Below are 21,242 nucleotides of genomic sequence, written 5' to 3' on the forward strand. Positions count from 1 at the left end.
TCCAGTTGTTCCAGTCACTTGGCTTTTATATATATATATATAGATTATTTATGACATATAAAAAATTAAAATACTACAAATTTCCAAAAATATGGGGACATAAAATGAAATAATATGCAAAAATTAAAAACCAAGTTATAGGACTAATTTCTCCTAGGTTCATTACGTACCATTAGGTGAATAAAACAAAATATAAAGTATTATGTGTACTATTTTTCTGAGTTTTGAAAGTACATAGATCCACATATAGAAAAAGATCAGAAGGTAATAAGTTCACAATTATAACCCCCTGGGTGGTGGGATTATTAAGTTTTTGTGGCTTTTTTAATTTTTGTATTTTCTACCTTTTCTAAATGAATGGCCACATTTTTTAGAATCAGAAAAATATTTAGACCTCTTAAGATGTCTTACCTACTGGTTATAGAAAGCCCAGCTCAAGTCAACTTAAACAATAAAGATGCTTATTATCTTTATTATAGTCTATATTATATGTAACCTATTATCATAGAAAAAGTCAAGTGTAAGAGGGATTCTTGAGGCTGGGTGTGGGAGTTCAGCACTTCCATGATTCTCTTAGTTGGGCTTGACCTCGGGCTGACTCCCACCGGGTCAAGAGCACCTGGGGTGCCATGCCTCCTTGATCATATCCGGTGGGAAGAAAGGAGAAGCCTGCCCTCATCTCTCCAACATCAGTTAGGGATTCGCTCAGATTCGCCACATTTGAGCAGGGTCCTGCTAAGGCAGGAGCCTTTGTGTGCACCTGCAATGACCCCACCTGGACAGCTGAAATGCAACTTCCCAGGGAGAATTAAATAGGAAAAAAGGCTGGGTCCTCCAGCCACCTCTGATCCAGGGTAGGACACGTGGCCTGGCCAGCAGAGAATGGGCAGGAACTATCTGGCAAAGTACAACCCACAAAACCATAGGCCAAGACCCTGATCTTGGATCACATGTTCCCTCTTGGACGAATAATTATAGTCAGAAAAAAAAAAATACTTGTGATCAGAAAAATGCTGTCTCCTGCTTAAGCTGATCAGGATCTTCCTCTGGAGCTTGGCACAGGGTGCACGTGGGGAGGTGGGGAGCAGTGAACAAAATCATGATTCCTTAAAAAAAGAGAAAGAAAGGAGTTGGATGCTAGGTAGGCAACCAAGGAGTCTCACTGTGATTTTTTAAAACCCAGGAGAGAATCAGATGTTTCTCAGAGAGTCATTTGCTAGTAGAGCTTTTGACAACATAGACAGTATCCACATACGTGGACGGAGCTGGTTCTCACGCTGTGGTGACTTCCGTCCACTCACCCTCTGTGCTCTGCTCGTGACACAGCAGATTTTAACCCTGTTCTTTAATTTTTGATATTTCTGCTGCTTGGCACGACTTTTTCAGTCCTTGTTAGAGCATCGAGTCACTCGGAGAAAGGAGTTCTGTGGAAATGCTTGCTGTTTGTACGGATTGACATCTAGGAAGTGAGATTTTACCGATTCTCTCGGTCTGTTTGCCACCTGTTTGGAGGCCTCAGTGAACTCACCTTCTTTGCTTGTTCCTGCTGGCAAATGGCAGCGTGCCTGTTAGTGATCATCGCATTTACCTGTAAAATGTTTCCGTCTTCTTGTTTCTTGTTCCCTGTGCCAGCATTTTGCCAAGAGGATGAACTGAAGTGTGCAAACCACGAGTGCGTGTCCCGTGACGGGTGGTGTGACGGTAAAGCGGACTGCTTGGACAGCTCAGACGAATGGGACTGTGGTGAGCTGCTTGCTTCTGCCATCTGCTGTACACTCGGCTACATGAACCCTAAGTGACTTCACAGATTGCACTAACCAAGCTCATCTATTTTGCTTTACTATTGTTAAAGCTGACTGTGGTGATTCAGATCCGTTATTTCCAAGCCACAGAAAACGTCCCCCCGAGTTACTGCTCTGTTTGAAATGTCTACATTCTGTGTAAAAGCACTTGAGTTCAAGTTGTTATAGATTATAATTTCTAAATTCATCACTCAGCTTCAGCCACGATCGATACTCTGCTATTCTTGTGTCATTGACACCTCCTGGAATGGGATATTAAAGGGGCCCTCCCATCTTCTCTGTACACTCGCTCCACATCCAGATGGGACTTGTAACTATTACTTCTCCCTGTGGAAGAACCTAAAGACATCTCCCATCAATACCTCCAGTATTTCAGTTTATAATCTTAAATTTGCTTGATTCCATCATCCCACACTCATCACTCTTTGTGTTCCCTTTAGCTCTCACCTCATCTGGCATCATCTGGCCAAATCGTAGTTATCATGTGTGTTGTGATTTCATGCTCATAAATGACCTGCAGTTTGTTAAGTACAGAGGATGTTATTTATAGAATCGGAATTAACGCATATACCAGATTAACATCACCATCACACACTTGCATTCTCACGTGCTTTTTGAAAGGAGATGATAAGAGTGAAGGTACAACTAGCTTCTTATCATTATGCAAATCATTGGTAAACTCATGGGGATGGGCCCTGCCTCTGGCTGTCTTCTAAAAAAAAACAAGAACTATCTGTCTCTTTCACTGGAACCTACAGTTTTTTGAGGGCAGAGAGCATTTCTAATTCATTTTTTCAGTCTTCCACCACACCGAGGGCAGTGCTTTTCACAGGGTAGGTATTCCCCAAAAGGTTCTTAATGAAAATGAATAAAAATGAATGCATGCAAGTGAAGAGAGGCACGTAAAGTTACCCTTTGGTTTCACGAGAGGAAATGTTTTTAATTAGGGTTTTCTCTTTTGTTCTCAGTGACCCTCTCTAAAAAGGAGAACTCCTCGTCATTCCTGACTGCTCACAGGTCTGCCACAGAACACCACGTGTGTGCAGATGGCTGGCAGGAGACCTTGAGTCAGCTGGCCTGCAAGCAGATGGGTTTAGGGTAAGGTCAGTAGTGTGTAGCACTGATGAATTTCTCAGAGGGCTTCACGGAACGTGGCTGTAAATATCTTCCTTCTGAATGCAGAGCAACGGAGTGCTCTCAAACAGAGCCCTCCAGGGCACGGGAAATGAATCGGGTGACAGCACCGCATTTAATGACAGGCACCTGCTCTGAAGAGCCTGGGTGGAAAACCGGCTTTGATGAGGCTTTAAAAGCAAATGAAGTAATTGTATTTTAACTACTTCTGACGTGAAATGCTTTCCTTATTTATAGAAGCATTAAGGCGGTTTTCTCCGAGGAACTGGCTGGAAAATCGTGCGATACAGCCTAAGAGAGTATTGAACATTCCTTTTTAAGCAGCACACGTTTGTTTCATAAGTTAAAAAATAAACTTGATGTTGCTGGTATTTCAGTTTAGCCCAAGTAATGCAGGAAAGCTACATCAGGGAACATTTCACCCTTTTGCTTCCTAGTAGGATGAGAAGACACTCTGCCTTTGTTAGAAACACACTCAAAGAGGTACTTTGAAAGTTGCATACTTGCTATTATGTGGGTTTTATTCTTTCAGTTCTATCAGGGATGGAAAGCAGTAATTGAAGAGTCCTAGAATATATACCTGTGTGTGTGTGTGTGTGTGTGTGTGTGTGTGTGTGTGTGTGTGTGTATCACTATGTATGTGAGATTCTTGGAAAAAAATTTGGTAGAAATGAGAGGAATAAATGGACTTATAATATACTAGAATAAAAATTGTACTAATGGCATTTCCCAGGATTCCACTGAGCAAACTTGAAACAATTTTACAATGATGAACCATTCAGTTAGGGAATAATAGCTAACAGCATTGTTTTAAAATCCCAGTTAGAGCCCTAGCCCATTTGGCTCAGTGGATAGAGCAGTTCTATTCTGGTCAAGGGGTCAAGGGCAGGTACCTTGGTTGCAGGCTCTTTCCTAACCTGGGCCCTGGTCAAGATGTGTGCAGGAGGTAACCAATTGATGTGTTTTTCTCACATCCATGTTTTTCTCTGTTTTTTTTCCCTCTCTCTTCCACTCTCTCTAAAAAATAAATGGAAAAATATCCTCGAGTAAAGATACAAATAAATAAATAAATAAAATCCCACTTTGAAAAATTATCTAAATCCCAGAATCTTCAGCTCATTTTTCCCCACACAAAGACCCACATCTTTGGAAAATTGAGTAATCGAGGCTAATCAATAATGAAAGAACTTTAAACTTTGCCAGAGCGGAAAAATTATATTTGCCAAGGTCCATTAAATTATACTTTATTTTCACAACTTCCTTATTATGTCTAAATGAAATGGGATATGATTTAGTCAGAGAAAAATGAAAAGTGTTTTGAAAGTGCTTTATTTTCCCCTCACCAAGACACAAGATTATTTCTTAATATGAAAGCTAGATTACAAGATGATGGATAACTTCATTGAGAGTTCTGAGGGAAAGTCGGAACTACAAAGATTTTACAACCAGAAAAATTTCTTTGACAAGCCACCCTGTTCTACCACAAGTAGAAGGGATCTTGTTTTAAATATTCTACTTTATGTTTCTTCTAATTTTTTGCATATAAGATTTAAGTTTTTTTTGTGGTGAAATGCACATAACACACAATTCACCATTTTAACAATTTTAAAGTGTGAAATTCAGTGGTGTTTAGTAAATTTACGATGTTATGCAATCATCACCATTCCCTGGCTTCGTTCACTTGGCATAATGATATTATGCATCCATATATTGGCACTTCATTCCTGTTTATGGCTGTATAATGTTCCATTGCATAGATATACCTCATATTAAAAAAGTCTATTCAGCCGTAACCGGTTTGGCTCAGTGGATAGAGCATCGGCCTGCAGACTGAAATGTCCCAGGTTCGATTCTGGTCAAGGGCATGTATTTTGGTTGCAGGCACATCCCCGGTAGGAGGTGTGCAGGAGGCAGTTGATCAATGTTTCTCTCTCATCGATGTTTCTGACTCTCTATCCCTCTCCCTTCCTCTCTATGAAAGAATCAATAAAATATATTCCCCCCAAAAAAAGAAAAATTATAAAAGTCTATTCATCCATTGATGGACATTTTGCTGGCTTCCTCCTTTACTTATATTGTGTGCATATTGAATTTAAAAAAATCTCTTTACTCCGTTTTCTCCATTTTCTTAACATGGTGGGAAATTCTCATTTCAGTATTTTAGATATTTAGAATCCAAGTTGACATTTAGATTTTTAAAACTATAATTTTATTTCAAAGAACTACTAGGAAAATCTGAACAGTATAGTTGGAAAATCATAGCCATTATTTGGCTGAGCTCATGGATAAGTAGTGGTAAGTCTTCCAAGGAAATGAGTAGGAAAGGTAATCTTAGTATTTTTATACTTTCTGATTGCCTTCAAACTCTTCAGTGTACTTGGGTGTTTTATGAATTGACAGAAAGCTGCACAGCCAGGGTGGGGCAGGAATGAAGATAATGAGCTAGAGGAGACCAATTCCTGCCGCGGGGCTGTGCAGCTCAGGAAGCCGCTCTGTTAGCACTGTCCCCGCGACCAGCTGCTTCACGGTTCTGCCACTGATGCCTCAAACTAACTTGAAGTAGCCCAGTGCCTTTGACTCATTTTCTCCAGATTCAAAGTCCTCAATAGGAGGGTCTGTCTGACCATGACTAGTTACTGTCCTGCACGCCAGCTGCCTGGGGGTGGGGTGCGGGGGTGCAGGGAGAAGGCAGAGCGGTCTCCTTTAGCTTCTGGAGTGAAGTTTCCACTGCACTGGCCTGCCTTTATACCGTCAAACATACTCGGCACCAGAAACTTGAAGTTATAAAGAACTTCTGCTTAGGGCCTTGTATGAGAGTAGGCCTTGTTCGGAGGATGCAAAGGTGAATAACATCATCAAAGAACTTCCAATGTATTGGGGAAGACACGAGCAAGCAACCAAGAACATAAAGTTAGAAAAAAAAATTCAGACTTTTGTCATCTAAGAATGGTTCATTGATGGCACCGCGCATGACATTTCTATTAAAATGATATAAAATACTCAGCTCTAAGATTATCTTAATACTATAGTATACATTTATTAAATTATTCCTTTATTCATTCAGTAAACATTTATAGAAATCAGCATTGTAGTGTAGTATCCAAAGACAAATTTAACCTAACTGCAAATAGGTCATTCAGTGACTTGAAGGGGTACATGTTGGAGCTAGTTCATAAAAAATTACATGTCTACACCAAATTACATGTCTTGCAGCGATACTACTGAAATGCTTTCATGATAGAGGGAGTTGATTAAAAACACCTGCATTTAGAGTTTTTCAGACTTTCCATGTCTAACAGCATAAATGCTAGGCTCTCCGATAAGTGCTTGTCTGAATGAGAAGGTTCAGAGTTCTTTGCTGAATTTGAGAACCTTTTTACCCCCACCTGCAGGTATCTCTAGAGTTCACCCAGCTTGGAAGTAGGATGGTTATTTGATTAGACAAGGGTATAAATCAAGTCCCTAAGTTCTCATGATAGTATATGGACTTTGCTACCTACATGTCCAGTATCAAAAACATATGGACATTTATTTAATCAACGATACAAATCAGACCTTGAACTGTCCTCTAACACTTGCCAAATGCTCAGTGGAGACATCTGGTTTTTGAGGAAGTTGGTCGAAGGGAAGTGATGACTCTCTGTGTCTCTTGGCTTCACAAGGTTTATCTTTATGTAAAGTTAGATCATCCAGAAACAGGCTGTACTATTTTGGCAAAATGCCTTTATGGAATTAGTTTCAATCTGATTTTATGCCCTAATCTTTTAGAGTTGGTCAACAGAAGAAACCTGCTTCAGAAACATATTTCTATGTCTTGGGAAAACCCAAAGACAGCATCTATTATGTAACCTTATAGTCCTTTATGTAAAGATTTACACTAATCTTTTCCTACTCTCAGGAGAAGTTTCTAATTTCAGATTTCATTTGTCATGTAAGAACTATCTAATTCAAGATGATTTTCTCATTGATGGACTTCCTTGAAGCTCAAAGACAGATTCAATCCTCTGTAGTAGTAAATGTAGCCCAGGTTGCCAGAAGTTTAAAACTTTGTAGTCAACTTTTAAAAAAATTGAAAAATAACTAATATGTTATAAAAGTTAATCTTTAAAGGGGTAAAATTCAGTTGTTTTTAGTACAGTCACAATGTGTGCAATCATCAGCACTGTTTAATTCCAGAACATTTTCATCAGCTGGAAAAGAAATCCCATGCCCACCAGCAATCATGCCCTGCTTCTCCTTCCCCCAACCCTTGATAATCACAATTTTACTTTCTGTCTCTATGAATTTTCCTCTTTTGCACATTTCACACAAATAGGATCATGCATTATGTGCATATCTCGCCTGGCTTCTTTCACTTAGCATAATGTTTTTCAGGGTTCATCCATGTTGTGGCATGTGTCAGTACTTTATTCCTGTTTATGGCTAAAAAACATTCCATTGTTTGTATATATCCCCATTTTGATTATCAATTGGTGAACATTTGGGTTGTTTCCACTTTTTGGCTCTTATCAATAATGCTGCTATGAATGTTCAAATACCCATTTATATGTGAACCTATGTTTTCAATTCCCATGGGTATATACTTAGGACTAGAATTGCTGAGTCAGATGGCAACTTGATGTTTAATTTCTTAAAATAACTACCAAACTGTTTTACAAATAGCTGTACCATTTTCTACTCCCACCAACAATGCATGAGGGTTCCAATTTCTCTATGGCTTTGCATCTGACTAAAAGGGATCACTCTGGTTGCTGTATTGAGCATAGGCTGGCAGGGCAAGGAAAGGAACAGGAAGATTAGTTAGGAGGCCATTGAAGTAATCTAAGCAAGGGCTTTTGGTGATTCAGATCAGTATATCAGCAGAGCACATGGTGATAAATGGTTCGGTTCTGAATATATTTGAAAAGTAGAGTCAATAGGACTTCCTGACAGATAGATGTTGGTTGGGGGTTGAAAGTAGTTAACAAAGAAAAGAGTTGAGAATGACTTAAAGGTTTTTGGCTGGAGCAACTGGAAAGATGGGATAAAAATAAACTGGATGGGGAAGATTGTGGATGGAGCAAGTTTGGGGAGAAAGATCAGTTCTGTTTTGGACATGTTAAGTTTGGGATGTCTAGTAGACATTCAAATGGAGAAGTTTATAAGGCTCAAGTCTGGAGTTTATTAAAGAGGTCTTGGCTGGAGATATATATCTGGGAGTCCCTGGAAGACAGATGATATATAGATTTATGGGACTGGGTGACATAACCAAGAGAGTGAGTATAGAATAGAGAATCTGATGTAGGGCTGAGGCCTAACATTAAGAGGATGAGAAAAGAGAAGCAGCAAGCCAAAGGAGTTGAGAAAGAACAACCAGAGGTGTTAGAGCATGGATATCCTGGGAACCAAGTGGAGAAACTATCAAGGAGAAGGCAATGGTCAGTTGTATCAAATGTTGCTGAGAAGTCAAGTAAACTGAGGATTGAAAGCCAACTGCTGGTTTCAGCTCTGTGTATGTCATGGGCATGAACAGTTTCAGTGGAGTGAGGGGGCTAAAGCCTAAGAGATAATGGGAAGAGAGAAATAAAAAGTAACTATAGAACATTTTTTAGGGATTTTGCTGCAAAAGGGAAGCAAAGAAATGTAGTTAGAGGCTGGTGGGGGAAGTAGGAAATCTTTGATTTCCTATTTCCATGGAAGCACTCACTATTCTGTGGCTGAATTCCTATAAACCCCCAGTACGAATGTCCCACCTCCCCATAAATCATATGTTGATTTCTGATTCCAAACAGGATGATATTTAGATGTGGGGCTTTGGAAGGTGATAAGGTCAAGAGGATGGAGCCTCCTGAATGTGATTAGTGCCTTAAGATTCCAGAGAGCTCTCTGATGCTTTTCCAGGTTGATGGTCATCTGTGAACAAGGATGCAAGTCTGAGCATAGGCAAAGGACCTCTTGGGTACTAAGAGTAGGTCCTCTACAGCACCCAATCTATACTAATAAAAGCCTTGAGGGTGATCAGGCCAGCAGGGGAGGGTATTTGGGGGCAATCAGGCCCGCAGAGGAGCAGTTAGGGGGCAATAAGGCCAGCAAGGGAGCAGTTAGGGGGCAATCAGGCAGGTAGGTGAGCGGTTAGGAGCCAGCGGTCCCAGATTGTGAGAGGGATGTCCCACTGCAGGTTTAGGCCCGATTCCACAGGGATCGGGCCTAAACCTGTAGTTGGACATCCCCCAAGGGGTCCCATATTAGAGAGGGTGCAAGCTGGGCTAAGGGACACCCTCCCCATTGCACAAATTTCATGCACTGGGCCTCTAGTTATTCAATAAACATACTTCATTAATGAGGCCAATCAGCTGTTCAAACATAAGTTCCTTTCAATATTGCTTTATTGGGAGTTTTGTGGTAAGTCCTCATGCTGTCTTGTGACCTTACCATTGTATGATTTTTAAATGGAGAGCAGTGGGGAGGTGGGGGTAGGGGAAATTTATCCTGCAGAACCACAATCCAAGTGTTTTTTTACTTTTTGAAATGTCACTTAGAGTAATAAGTAGATGCCTGGCATCTCATAAGTAGAACTCAGCTAAAGCAAACTCACCAAGTGTTATTTTTTTTTCCACACAGAAGCTTTGTAGTTTTCTGGCAGATGTGTAGCTCTGGCACAGAGTATTCATTTCCTACCCATTAGCAAGAAGCCGCTGGCTAAATGACTGCCTGAGTGAGAAGAAAATCATAGAGTCCAATGTGTGGGTGTAGTGTTTTTTGGAATGTGCTATTCTGGGGTGAGAAAGAATAAGACTTTTCTTGAAAAAGTGTTACATCCTGAAGAAAGAGAAAATGATTTTAAAGTTCTTCCATGAGACCACTGGATATGAGGTTTTAATAAACAAAGCAAGGTAAATCTACCAGTTGTCCTGAGAGCATTTCCATAAGATCACTAACAGCAAGTTCTGGCAAGAATTTGAATATTTGTTAGCAAACGAAATCTCAAACTGTCAGTTGAATTAATGAGTAATTTATGAAATTAAATAGAAACTTCTCAGTGCTGTAGACAAATTCACCATTATTAACTGACCTGGAACTATTAGAGGTCCTGAATTAATTAGATTTTTAAAAACTTACATTTCATTTTGTGGTAAAAAAAATAGTTCATCATTAAAAAATGGATTCACATCCTGATTTATAAAATTAAAGATGGTTTCCATGGGTTCTCCAGAAATAAGTACTGTCAAGACCCAGCTTTTAGCCAAAAATATCAGGGTAATTGTAAGCAAGAATATTTTAGAATAGGAAGAATTAATCTCCATAAAGTCTATGGGTGCATCAGATTCCTCAGTCGTAACGAATATAGCATTGTTGTTAGACATAGATATGAATGGATCCTGGGAAAATAGGAACATGATTTATAACTTGAGTGATCCATCAGGAATTGACCAAAGAGGTCTATATGACTTTTGTTAGAATTCCTTATGTGGTGGAATTCTAACAGAAGTCATATAGAATTCCTTCATTTTGGAACTCTACCAGGAGACTCCTGGTGATGACTTAACTTCTGATCCACTATGTTCTTCATGTTGTCTTTGCAACCTACTGCAATTTGGCTTTCTTCTACCTCCCAGGTAGGACTGATAGTCGGCAATTATATCTATATGACAAGCCTGCTGGCCTTATTATTCATACAGTTTGAATTCAAAATCCAATTTCTTACTCTGGCATGCAAGACTGCATAATCTGTACCCTGCCTCTCTCTCTTACCCAATATCCTAGCACTTCCCACTAGTCCACTAAACTTTATGACACATTGACCTTATTACTTTGACACTGAGAAAGAATGTACCTGCTAAAGAAGGACTCCTTGTGGTTGATAAGGCCCAAATTTATAATCAGAGTCTAGCAGCCATTGTTTATGTGGCCTCTCATGCTTACAGTATTTCAGTCAAAGGGCACAGACTGGGCAGCCAAGCTTTCTGCAGTGTGTTCCTGCTGTCTAAGCGGACCCTTATAAAGGAGTTCCTGGAATCATATTTTGACCAATAGAATTGAGACTTTTTGTCTTATTGGAGCTGCACAATTATATCCTCATTTGCATCTTTACTGATCAATCAGAATGGCTCTAATTCCAACCAATCAAGACAATGATTTTGGACCAATCAAATTGTTAACTGGAGTCCTCATTTACATGAAAATGGACCAATCAGGGGCCAGGGAAAGGAACTTCTCTCTATATAAGCCAGCCTCCTCTTTTCTTGTGGGAGCTCACTTTCTGCTTCTTTTCCTCCTGGCTTGAGCTGTGACATGGAGCTGTTTCACTGGAGCTGGAGCAATTGAGTTGCAACACTGGGGCTGTAATGCTTGGGCTGCTACACTTCAGCTGCTTTGCTTGTGTCTTCACTTGAGCCCTTTCACTTGAATAAAGTCTCTTCCTTCACTGCACCTCAGCTTGGGGGCTCTGGTTGATTGCCTTGGTGGTAGCAACTTTTTGTTAACGTTACTGATGTTCCAACACTGCAAACTCCTTCCCATCTCAGGGGCTTTCCTTTACTGTTCTTTTTGCTTGTAATGTTGATCTCTAGACCTTCACAATGACCTCTATCTAAGCATTCTTATCTCAGCTCATATATCAGCTACCTTGTTGAAGCAGCTTTCACCCATGCCAAGTCACTCTCTATTTGCTTCTTTTGTCTCCTTCAAAACACTTCTTGGTATCAGAAATTACTTTTCACACGTTTGTAATTTCTCTCCTGCTGTCAAAAGTAAAGAACCCTTGTTTTTTGGGGATGTGTGCTGACTTTCTTTTTTCAAGTAAGCACTCCCAGCATAATTATGACACAAGCATATGATGCCTTGTTGCTAATACAAAGCGACTTGATGGGAGTGGAACAAGTATAGGCCAATTGTCTAGAGGTCGAATCAGATCTACTCTAATCACCTAAGCCTTGAAATATATAATTCCTTTTGTAGTGTCAGGATGTTTCAGAATTCTGGATAAGTTCTATTTTCTCATTTTAGTGTGTGCATGGGATTATACATTTATAATAAGTGTCTTATGAGCACATAATTCAAGAAGCAAATTTGAGTGAAATTGTTTTTGCTTCTCTGTGCAGTACCACCTTCAGATCCAGAACAGAGAGGCCCTTCCCTGGACCCCATGATTTGGAGCAGCGGTTCTCAACCAGGGGTGGCCCTGCCCTAAGAGAACATTTGGAGAAGTCTGTAGATATTTTTGATTGTCAATCCAGGAGTGATGGGGTCCTCCTGGCATCTAGGGGGCAGAAGCCAGGGATAATGCTAACCATCCTACCTACAGTGCACAGGACAGCCCCACATAGCAAATAATTATCTACAATAATAAAAGCATAATATGCTAATTAGACTGGATGTCCTTCTGGACGTCCTTCCTTCTGGACAAAGCTGCTGGGAGGGGGCGGGGGCGGGGGGAGGGGGAGAGAGAGGGGGAGCACGCAGCAGAGGGCCCCCGGCCACAGCGGTGGTGGGCAGGGGCCAGGGCCAAGGCCCTTGCACAAATTTCGTGTATCGGGCCTCTAGTCTAGTATAAAATGTCAGCAGTGCCAAGGGTGCAAAATCCCAATTTAGAGGGACCATGCTGGCTTTCCGCCTCCAGCCAAGCTTTACCCCAGGGGGCAAGAAGTCTGTCAGCCAAGGAGTTATGCCCATCTAGAGCCTGGTTCTTGTTCAGCAATGTTTTCCAATTATGGTCCTGACCACCACCAGCCACAGCACCTGGAGTCCTACTAGAAAGGCAACCTTTTGGGCCCATCTCAGACTTGCTGAATCAGGAAATGTGGGGAAGGGGCAACAGCCTCCATTTTAACAGGTTCTCCAGGTAATTCTGATGAATGAATGCCAAGGTTTGAAAACGACTGTTCCAAGGAGTCCAACACTTCTATATTTAAACCTAAAGAAATCTGATTGTCAAGATGGAAAGATAGAATTTTCTTTAATAGCTTGTTAACTTGACTTCTAACATCTAAATATGAGGGCATAGGGTACGTGGGCCTCCACTTATACTCTTGCTCTAGGCCCCACAAATGTTCGGGATGGGTCTTGATGTGTGTCCTAGTTTTCTCAGGCTGTCAAATGAGGGAATTCAGGGGCCAAATGCCAGGAGCCATTTGGATATTTATAACATTATTCATGGGCCATACAAAAATTTCAACTTAAAAATTAGCCTGCTATATTTGGTCAAACATTTAATTAATTAGCTCTTAATGCTTTGGCAGGGTCAGACCAAAGGATTTGTTGGGCCTTATACAGCCCGAGGACCGGATGTTCCCCACCCCTCAACATTAGATCATGGCTTAAATTTCCTTCTCTGTATATGAGTTCATGGCGACTGTAGAAGCACTTGGGTCTGATTGCATTCCCGGCCCAGCATTCCCTGCTCTTAGGATACAGTGACTTTTATGCTTAATCACTGGTAAAATGTTTTTTTGCTCTCTACCCAACAGGATTTCTTTAATTTGTCTCTTGACTTAATATAGAAAAAAGATGTTAAGTCAAATGAATTATGAAATGCCAAACAACATTTGAGCAGCATTTAAGTTCCAGATATCTTTTTAAAAATATATATTTTTTGTTGATTTCAGAGAGGAAGGGAGAGGGAGAGAGGGATAGAAACATCAATGATGAGAGAGAATCATTGATCGGCTGCCTCCTGCATGCTCTCTACCGAGGATTGAGCCTGCAACTGGGGCATGTGCCCTTGATTGGAATTGAACCTGGGATCCTTCAGTCCCCAGGCGGACACTCTATCCACTGAACCAAACCAGCTAGGGCTTCAGATATCTTTTAATAGCATGATTTATATTTTATACTTGTAGTAAAAATAAAAAGTACAGACAGACATATTCTTGATGAGTATGTAAATTAGCATTACTCTTTGAAGAGAAAATTCATATTATTAGTTGAAAATTTAAATTTTGATTCAATAACTTTACTTTTAGGAATGTTCTAAAATCACCAGTGCATGTAGGCAAAGTTGAATGGCTAAGGGTGTTTACGCTGCTTTTTTGTTAGTATAGCCAAAAATTGGAGACAACCTACATGTACATCAGTCATGGATTGGCTAAGTAATGTATGCACAGCCATATACTAGTAAGGGAACACTATGCAGTGATAAAAAGAACATGGCCTGTGCTGTTAATGAAGGCGGGCCACATAGTGCTCAAAGTATTAGGAGTGGTAACCTGACGTCAGAACTCAGGCATTCAAATACCAGCTCCACCATTTCTTTGCTGTGTGGCCTTGGGGCAAGTTACTTATTCTCTCTTTGCCTCAATTTTTCCATCTCCAAAATGGGGACTAACAATACAGCAAACTTCACAAAGTCGTTGAGAGGATTAAATACGATAAACGAGTTAGTCTTTTAATACTTGGCATAGAGACAATAGTTAACAAATGTTATTTTATGGAAAGACTTCCAAGGTGAATCATTAAATGAAAACGACATCAACAGCACACAGAACAATGTGTATAGACTAGAAACACAGGAGTATCTATACATGAATTATAGAAAAAGCTTGGCCAGGATACTCAAACACCATTTCCAGTGGTTGTTTCTATACATCTGGGGTGGGAAGATGTATTTTCATTGTGTATTTTTTCCATGTATAAGTATTACTTTTATGATTTTTAAAAAACACACAAGAAACATTAAAATCCCACAGATGCTCAGATTCTGTCTGATGGAAGAAATGAACCATCTGGACACACCGATACATCTTTAATGGGCAATAGGATGGCATTTTTATGCAGAGAGATTTATTTTTGTGCAGGAGAAGTGGGCTAGTGTTTAGGATTTCATGGAAAACTAATTTTTATAATGATTCTCCCCTCTTCTTAATGATGAATTTCTTCGATTTTCCACTTGATGTAACTAAGAGATTCAGGCTAAATTGCCTTTCGTGCTGGAGGCTGAGGAGTGAAATGTGAAAACATCCCATATGCAGTGCTCAGTGGAGGGAGCCCTTGCTTAGCTGGAGGGACCTTCCGAGTTGAAAGACGGAAGCGCCCTTTGTGATGAGTTTCCTCTCCAGCTCCAGTGTAAGTCCTGTGCTGGACTGTGCTTCTCGTGTAAGTCCCTGGCGGCCTATGAAAACCTGCCTACACAGTGACTTGACTAGACAAGGCTGAGCTGATCTTCCTTCGGCTTTTTGCCAGCAAAATGCCTGGATGTCGGCGGCCGTGGTTGTTCTATTGCAGAAAGGAGTTCTCAGGAAGCAGGGACCAGGAGAAACACCAGGAGGGTTATGTGTGGCCGCTGACGTTCACACTTACCATCCTATCAGCATTCTGGGATTGATGGGAAGCCAGGCTCTCAGTTTGGTCGAGGAAAAGAAAAATCCTCATTGTGCAGTAGGTTTTGTGAAGTCTTCAATAATCTAACAGTTCTCCCAAGTTTCTACATAAATTTAAATCTTGTGCAACTCTTTTTTAAAGTGTGGTCAGGGCTTATGCCATTTGCTTTCAAATCAAATGACTAGAATCCATTCATTATTAAGGACTGTTTTATTTTTAATCTTTGGCTTTTATTCTATCATCAAATGTTCTCTTTAGAGGGTTGTTATTTTTCCTTTTTAAAAGTAATGGGATTTGGTGAGGTTTTTATTCTTTTTCTTTTTAAAAAATTTTATCTTTAAAGTATTACAGATATCTCCTCTCACCCCCCCCCCCTTGTTCCCCTGCACCATGCTCCCCCCCCCCACACACACACACTCCCCGGTCTTCACTGCATTATTGCCTTTGTCTGTGGGTTATGCATAGATACATGCAAGTTCTTTGGTTAATCACTTCCCGCCCATCCTCCCACCCCTTATAGCAATTTTAAAATAATTAATAATTGGATGAAATTATCATTTTTCTTTCACTGCCACTGAATCTAACTTTTTTCCCTTTCCTGTGCCCCACCACTCCCCCCCCCCCTATTTTTGTGCAATAAAAGCATTCCATTATCAAAAATGAAAGTCACTACCTATGCAGACTTGATACTACCACAACTTCAAGATTTCCAGGTTCCTCTGAACCCTTGACGCTGCTTGTTATTCTTCTAAGTTATCTCTGATGTGTTTCTCCAAAAAATCCTACCCGGGAACGATTCCATAAACATATCCTTTTCCTCCTCATCACGCACCCCTGCTACTTGATAAGTGGAGGCTGTCTGATTTCAGTTCTCTTGATGAATTCTCTCTCCCTCTCCAAGGCCAACAAGGTTCCTGCTTCCTTTTCCCCTACTGCCTTCCAGATTCAGAGGAATTACCCCCCTCCTTCTGTCTGAAACTAACTCCTCTACCTCTTCTACCCTTTTTTGTATCAGGTGATAAAATCCCCAAAGGTTCTCTTCAAATATGGCTTGCCTAAATAAACCAACTGATTTATGAAGAATGGGCTATTTTACACTAAAACCTAAATACTTTTGAAACCTAAGCGTTTAAATCTTGGATACAGTGTAACCATATTTATTTGAATGATTGAATGAGATATGCACAGGACAATGTTGGCGGAAGTTGAGTGAGAATGTGGGTCGGGGACAAAATAATGTTGTCTAACTCTTCTCTCTGCGTTCAGGGTCCTTCCCAATTTTTAGTGCATAGGATTTTGCAGTATGTTAAAATAATTCTGCCATCTTATACCATCTAAGTAGACACTAAATGGCCATTTATTCTCTTTAGTTATTACTTATTTTTATTTAAAGGTATTGCTACATTGCAGGATAACATTGGGCAAGAAAAGAGAAGAAAAAAAGCACCCAGCCAGATAAATTTTATTTTACTTTTGACCCCTGTTTAAAGTTGCTCTTATATGTTAGAAATTGGAATTTTTACATCATATACGTTAGAATTCTAACACCTCACCAAGTTCAAATACATGTCAGCAGACGGAATGACTAAAACAGCTGTAATCATTTGGAATTTTTTTTTTTTTTTTTTGCTTTACTAAACTTATAGTAACTTCCCCTCTTGCTGATCACATTTCACGCCAAATTTCAAATACAAATCCCCCTCTTGAAATATTGATTTATAATTTAAGGCTTTTTTTGGAAAGTGAGTAAGTGCCAAGTAATGATACTGTCTGGCCAAAGATCACTGTGGTTGGACTGTTTGACTGGTCTTTACCCCTCTATCAGAGAACCGTCTGTGACCGAGTTCATACAGGAGCAGGAGCAAGACCAGCAGTGGCTGACGTTAGACGCCGACTGGGAGAGCCTCAACGGGACCACTTTGCATGAACTGCTGGTGAAAGGGTAAGACACCTTCCCACGAGCGGAGTAGAGTGCATTACAGAGTGAGAGTCTATTGTCCGGGCCCTTCTGTTTCTAACCGGAGATGATGCACATTTTTCACATCAATAGTGAGTTTCCACAGAATGGCTGCTGGCCTTTAACTTCAGCAACGCTTGGCTTTATTTTTTCTTTCTAGACATAGACTTTTTTTCTCTCTCTTGGCTAGTGATGTTCTCCTTCAATGATGATTACAGAAACTATTGTGGTGAAGGAGGAGGAACTTGCATTCTAATGTTGGAGTTTTTTTCACTTCCTACTCAAAATGTATTCTCATGTTTGCACTTCCTACCAATGCTACATTGGTAACTAGTTAACAGAGGGAATTGAAGCAATGAAAACTAATAAAACTTGGAGGGTCTGAGAAAAAATGGACATGGGATGGAATTAGAATCAAGTAGCCTCAAAAGTACATCTGTGGAAAATTGCCGCTAAGAATAACGGCATCTTAAATAGAGCCACCTCCCTTGTCTAGTCTATAGGAGAAAGATAAGTGGAGGAAGTTAATGCTTATTACTGGTACATTACTAGAAGTCCCTCGGCCTGGCCTGCACCCTCTTGCAATCAGGGACCCCTCAGGGGATGTAAAACTTCTGATTTTGGCCCAATCCCCACAGGCTAGGCCTAGGGACCCCACCAGTGCAAGAATCCATGTACCAGGCCTCTACTATGCATATAAGATCTTTGGTTAATCTCTTCCCACCCTCCCCCTTTCCCCCTTCCCTCTGAGATTCATCAGTCTGTTCCATGTTTCCGTGCCTGTGTGTTTAGTGTCTGCCCCCTGGTGGTCAGTACGCATCATAGCTACCAGTCAAATGGTCAAACGGCTGCTTAGGCTTTTATATATATAGATAGGGACATAGCTATAGAATATATAAATAACTTACTAAAAACTCATGGCCCACAGATGGGAAGGGATAGCCTCTCAATTCAAACCAGGTTTATCTGACCCCACAGCTTTGAATAAGTCCTAGGGAAGACACCGCTTAAGAATTCCAAAGAAGAAAACCAAAGGTGGGCCGTTTTTCTTTAGAATGTCTTGACATTTTCCCTATAGACCAAACTCTGCAGCCACATTTCTGAATATTTGTCAACTGAAGTACTTCCTCCAGAACAATGACCTGAATCTTTCAACAGCGTGATGTGTTTCCCCAAGCTGGGAATGCTGGAGAAGCCCTCTCAGGTCAAATCAATAAATAAAATATCTCATTCTGAATTGGGAGTTGGTAGAACTGGCTTGAGTCCTGGCTTACTAATTAGATTTGGGATCTTATATAACCACAGTTTCCTAAAGTATAAATTATTGAGATGGATAGTCTTTGGTGTCTTTTCCTATTCGTATAAGCTATGGTTTTGGATCTAACAAATAACAACTAATTATTGAGCATCTCTTCCATGCCAAGTTCAGTGCTAAGCTTTGAGGGGATAAAGAAGAGAATTAGGGGGACAAGGACCCTGGTCTCAAGGAACATACATTATATAGGAGGGCAGATGGGCTATAAGCTAGTGAACAAAGTGAATTTCAGATATTTGGAAGTGCTACAAAGAAATTAAGGATAACGAGAGAGAGAGAGAGAGAGAGAGAGAGAGAGAGAGAGAGAGAGAGGAGGGAGAAGGGAGAAGATACAACTATACAACTTCAGGGAGTCAAAAAGCAAATGTGCTTTTTATGGATTATGTAATTTGTTGTATACAAATAATTACACAGATCCCCATGCAAATTTAGCAAGAAATGAAAATACAGTAAATCTTCAGAAAGAAATGTAGAAATGACATATGTAGGGATATATATATATATACTTTTTTTCTGAGAGGTCTAGGATTCTAAGCACATCACGATATATCTGACAGTCCCCCAAAATTTTTTTGTCTTTTTAACTTACACTGTAAATAAATGCTTCATGGTTGGAAGGAGCTTTGTGATTAAAACTTGATGTATCCTACACTGAAATTTCTGATGCAGCCACATTGATAGGTGCTTAAACATGGCCCCTGTTCTTGCTTTCAAAGGTTAACTCCAATTTTTAGAAAGTTCTTCCTTTCCTGAGCCCACACTTCCTATAAATTCTATTAGTCCTGACCCTGCCATCTAGAGCTACCTGGAATAAAGTTAACCCCCTTTTTCCTGTCAGCCAGTCATAGATCCATAATCTAATAGTCTTGGCAAGATTATTTGACAATTTAAATATTCAGTTTTTTTAATCCCTCCTCTAACTTTTTAAAGTAATATTTTATTTCTTTCAAACTAGTTCTCAAATTTTTTTGACATTCATGCCTCTCCATGAGCATAAAAATCTGACATGGTGCCCCTCACTATGGATTCTAAGCAGCAGCCCAATCCTTTCTTCTCCTTACTTTGAAAATCATGATTTGAGTTCATATTTTGGGGGGTTTCATCAGCCAAGATGATGTGGGAAACTTTGTGAATAATAGCTACCCTTCTGACAAATGTGAAATTTTATTATGATGATATTAAATAAACTAGGAAAAGTACACATCCTTTGTACACCCTCATCCCCGAGGTGATTCTGACAACAGCCCCGCCTTGAGAATTGACCTCAGGTAAGGGTTGAACCTATGGCTTGCTTTTCACGGGTAGTGTTTGAAGTGAACAATGACTGTGACTTAATATCATACCCTTTTATGTTTCCAAATCCAGGCAGTCTTGCCACAGCAGAAGTAAGATTTCTCTTCTGTGCGCTAAACAAGGTGAGAGAGTGAGTGGTGTCCCAGTGGGGTATAAACTTCATTTAGCTGGGTTGGCTCGGGGGGGAAAAATGATCCCTTGCACGTGACAGCATCTGGCTGGGTTTGGGGGTGAGTCACACACAACTCTGCCTCTCCTGCTCCCTGGTAGACTGTGGGCGCCGCCCTGCTGCCCGAATGAACAAGAGGATCCTCGGGGGCCGGACGAGTCGCCCTGGAAGGTGGCCCTGGCAGTGCTCCCTGCAGAGTGAGCCCAGTGGGCACATCTGTGGCTGCGTCCTCATTGCCAAGAAGTGGGTCCTGACAGTCGCCCACTGCTTTGAGGGGTGAGCTGCACCTTTCCTCCTTTGCTTTGCCTGCATCTGGTCATCTTGTCACCTGGGCGTTCTTAGTGAAGCCACTTCAGTGCAAAAGCCACCGTTGATCTTCTTGCCCGGTCTTTATCTGCTTGGGTTTTTCTACCCTCGGTGCTGTCAGCCTATGTACGTGCTGCTCATTTATTGGCGATGGATAGCTCTTGCTTATGATTTATGCCCTACAGAGGAAGGAATAGGAAGTTTAGCGGATTGACTCTCCAGCCAGCATTAGTGTCTTTTCTAGCCCTTTTGAATACATCTGGAGTTAAATGTGGGGGGAGGGGGTTACTCAAGGGGATGCTACAGTGAGGGGAGGGTGCTGGAGGAACTGGTGAGGAATTTGGGAAGCAGAATTAAAGGTACAATATGTGTATTAGTCAGGGATCTTCAGAGAGAGAGAGACCAATGAGAGGGAGAGGTTTACTTTCAGAAGCTGGCTCACATGATTGTGGAGGATTGGTGAGTCCAAAATCTAACGGGGTTGGCCGGAAGATGGGGTGGCATTGCAGTTCACGTCCAATGGCCGTTGGCTAAGTGGATTCCTTCTTGCTCAGGGGAGGTCTGCCTTGTTTATTAGGTCTCCCCTTTATTGGATGAGGCCCACCTACATTATGGGCAGTATTCTGCTTTACTCAAAGCCCACTGATTTCAATGTTAATCTCACCCAAGTACACCTTCACCGAAAAATCCAGAATGTTTGACCAAATAGTTTGGCACCATGGCCCAGCCACATTGGCACATAAATTAACCAGGACAATGTGCCTGAAGGAGCAGAAAAGTAAGACCAAGGGGATACCTACCCCCAACTGACAGACATCACTGCGGAAGGTCCTCATGTGCTCCACCTGTCTGCTAGGTCAGGAGCAAGAAAACCAACCTGAGCAATAACAACAAAAACTCCCCAAACATGTTTTATGCTCCCAGAAGATCCGGGGTCAGACACCAGGAAGGACATAGCTGGTGCCCTTTGGC

At 40.9% G+C, this 21,242-nt stretch overlaps 1 protein-coding gene across 2 annotated transcripts in view; it reads left to right on the plus strand.

Moving 5' to 3' along the window:
• Positions 1-21,242, plus strand: part of CORIN (corin, serine peptidase) — a gene marked incomplete at its 3' end in the record, with an annotated part of 129,825 nt that overhangs the window by 95,745 nt on the left and 12,838 nt on the right. For both annotated transcript variants that reach the window (XM_079769420.1, XM_079769421.1), the window contains 5 exons: positions 1,633-1,743; positions 2,771-2,900; positions 17,056-17,172; positions 19,868-19,917; positions 20,066-20,240. In XM_079769420.1, coding sequence (XP_079625546.1) covers positions 1,633-1,743; positions 2,771-2,900; positions 17,056-17,172; positions 19,868-19,917; positions 20,066-20,240 — 583 coding nt within the window. The remainder of the gene's footprint in view (positions 1-1,632; positions 1,744-2,770; positions 2,901-17,055; positions 17,173-19,867; positions 19,918-20,065; positions 20,241-21,242) is intronic.

Source organism: Cnephaeus nilssonii (assembly GCF_951640355.1).
Source record: "Cnephaeus nilssonii genome assembly, chromosome: 1".
Taxonomy (NCBI): Eukaryota; Metazoa; Chordata; class Mammalia; order Chiroptera; family Vespertilionidae; genus Cnephaeus; species Cnephaeus nilssonii.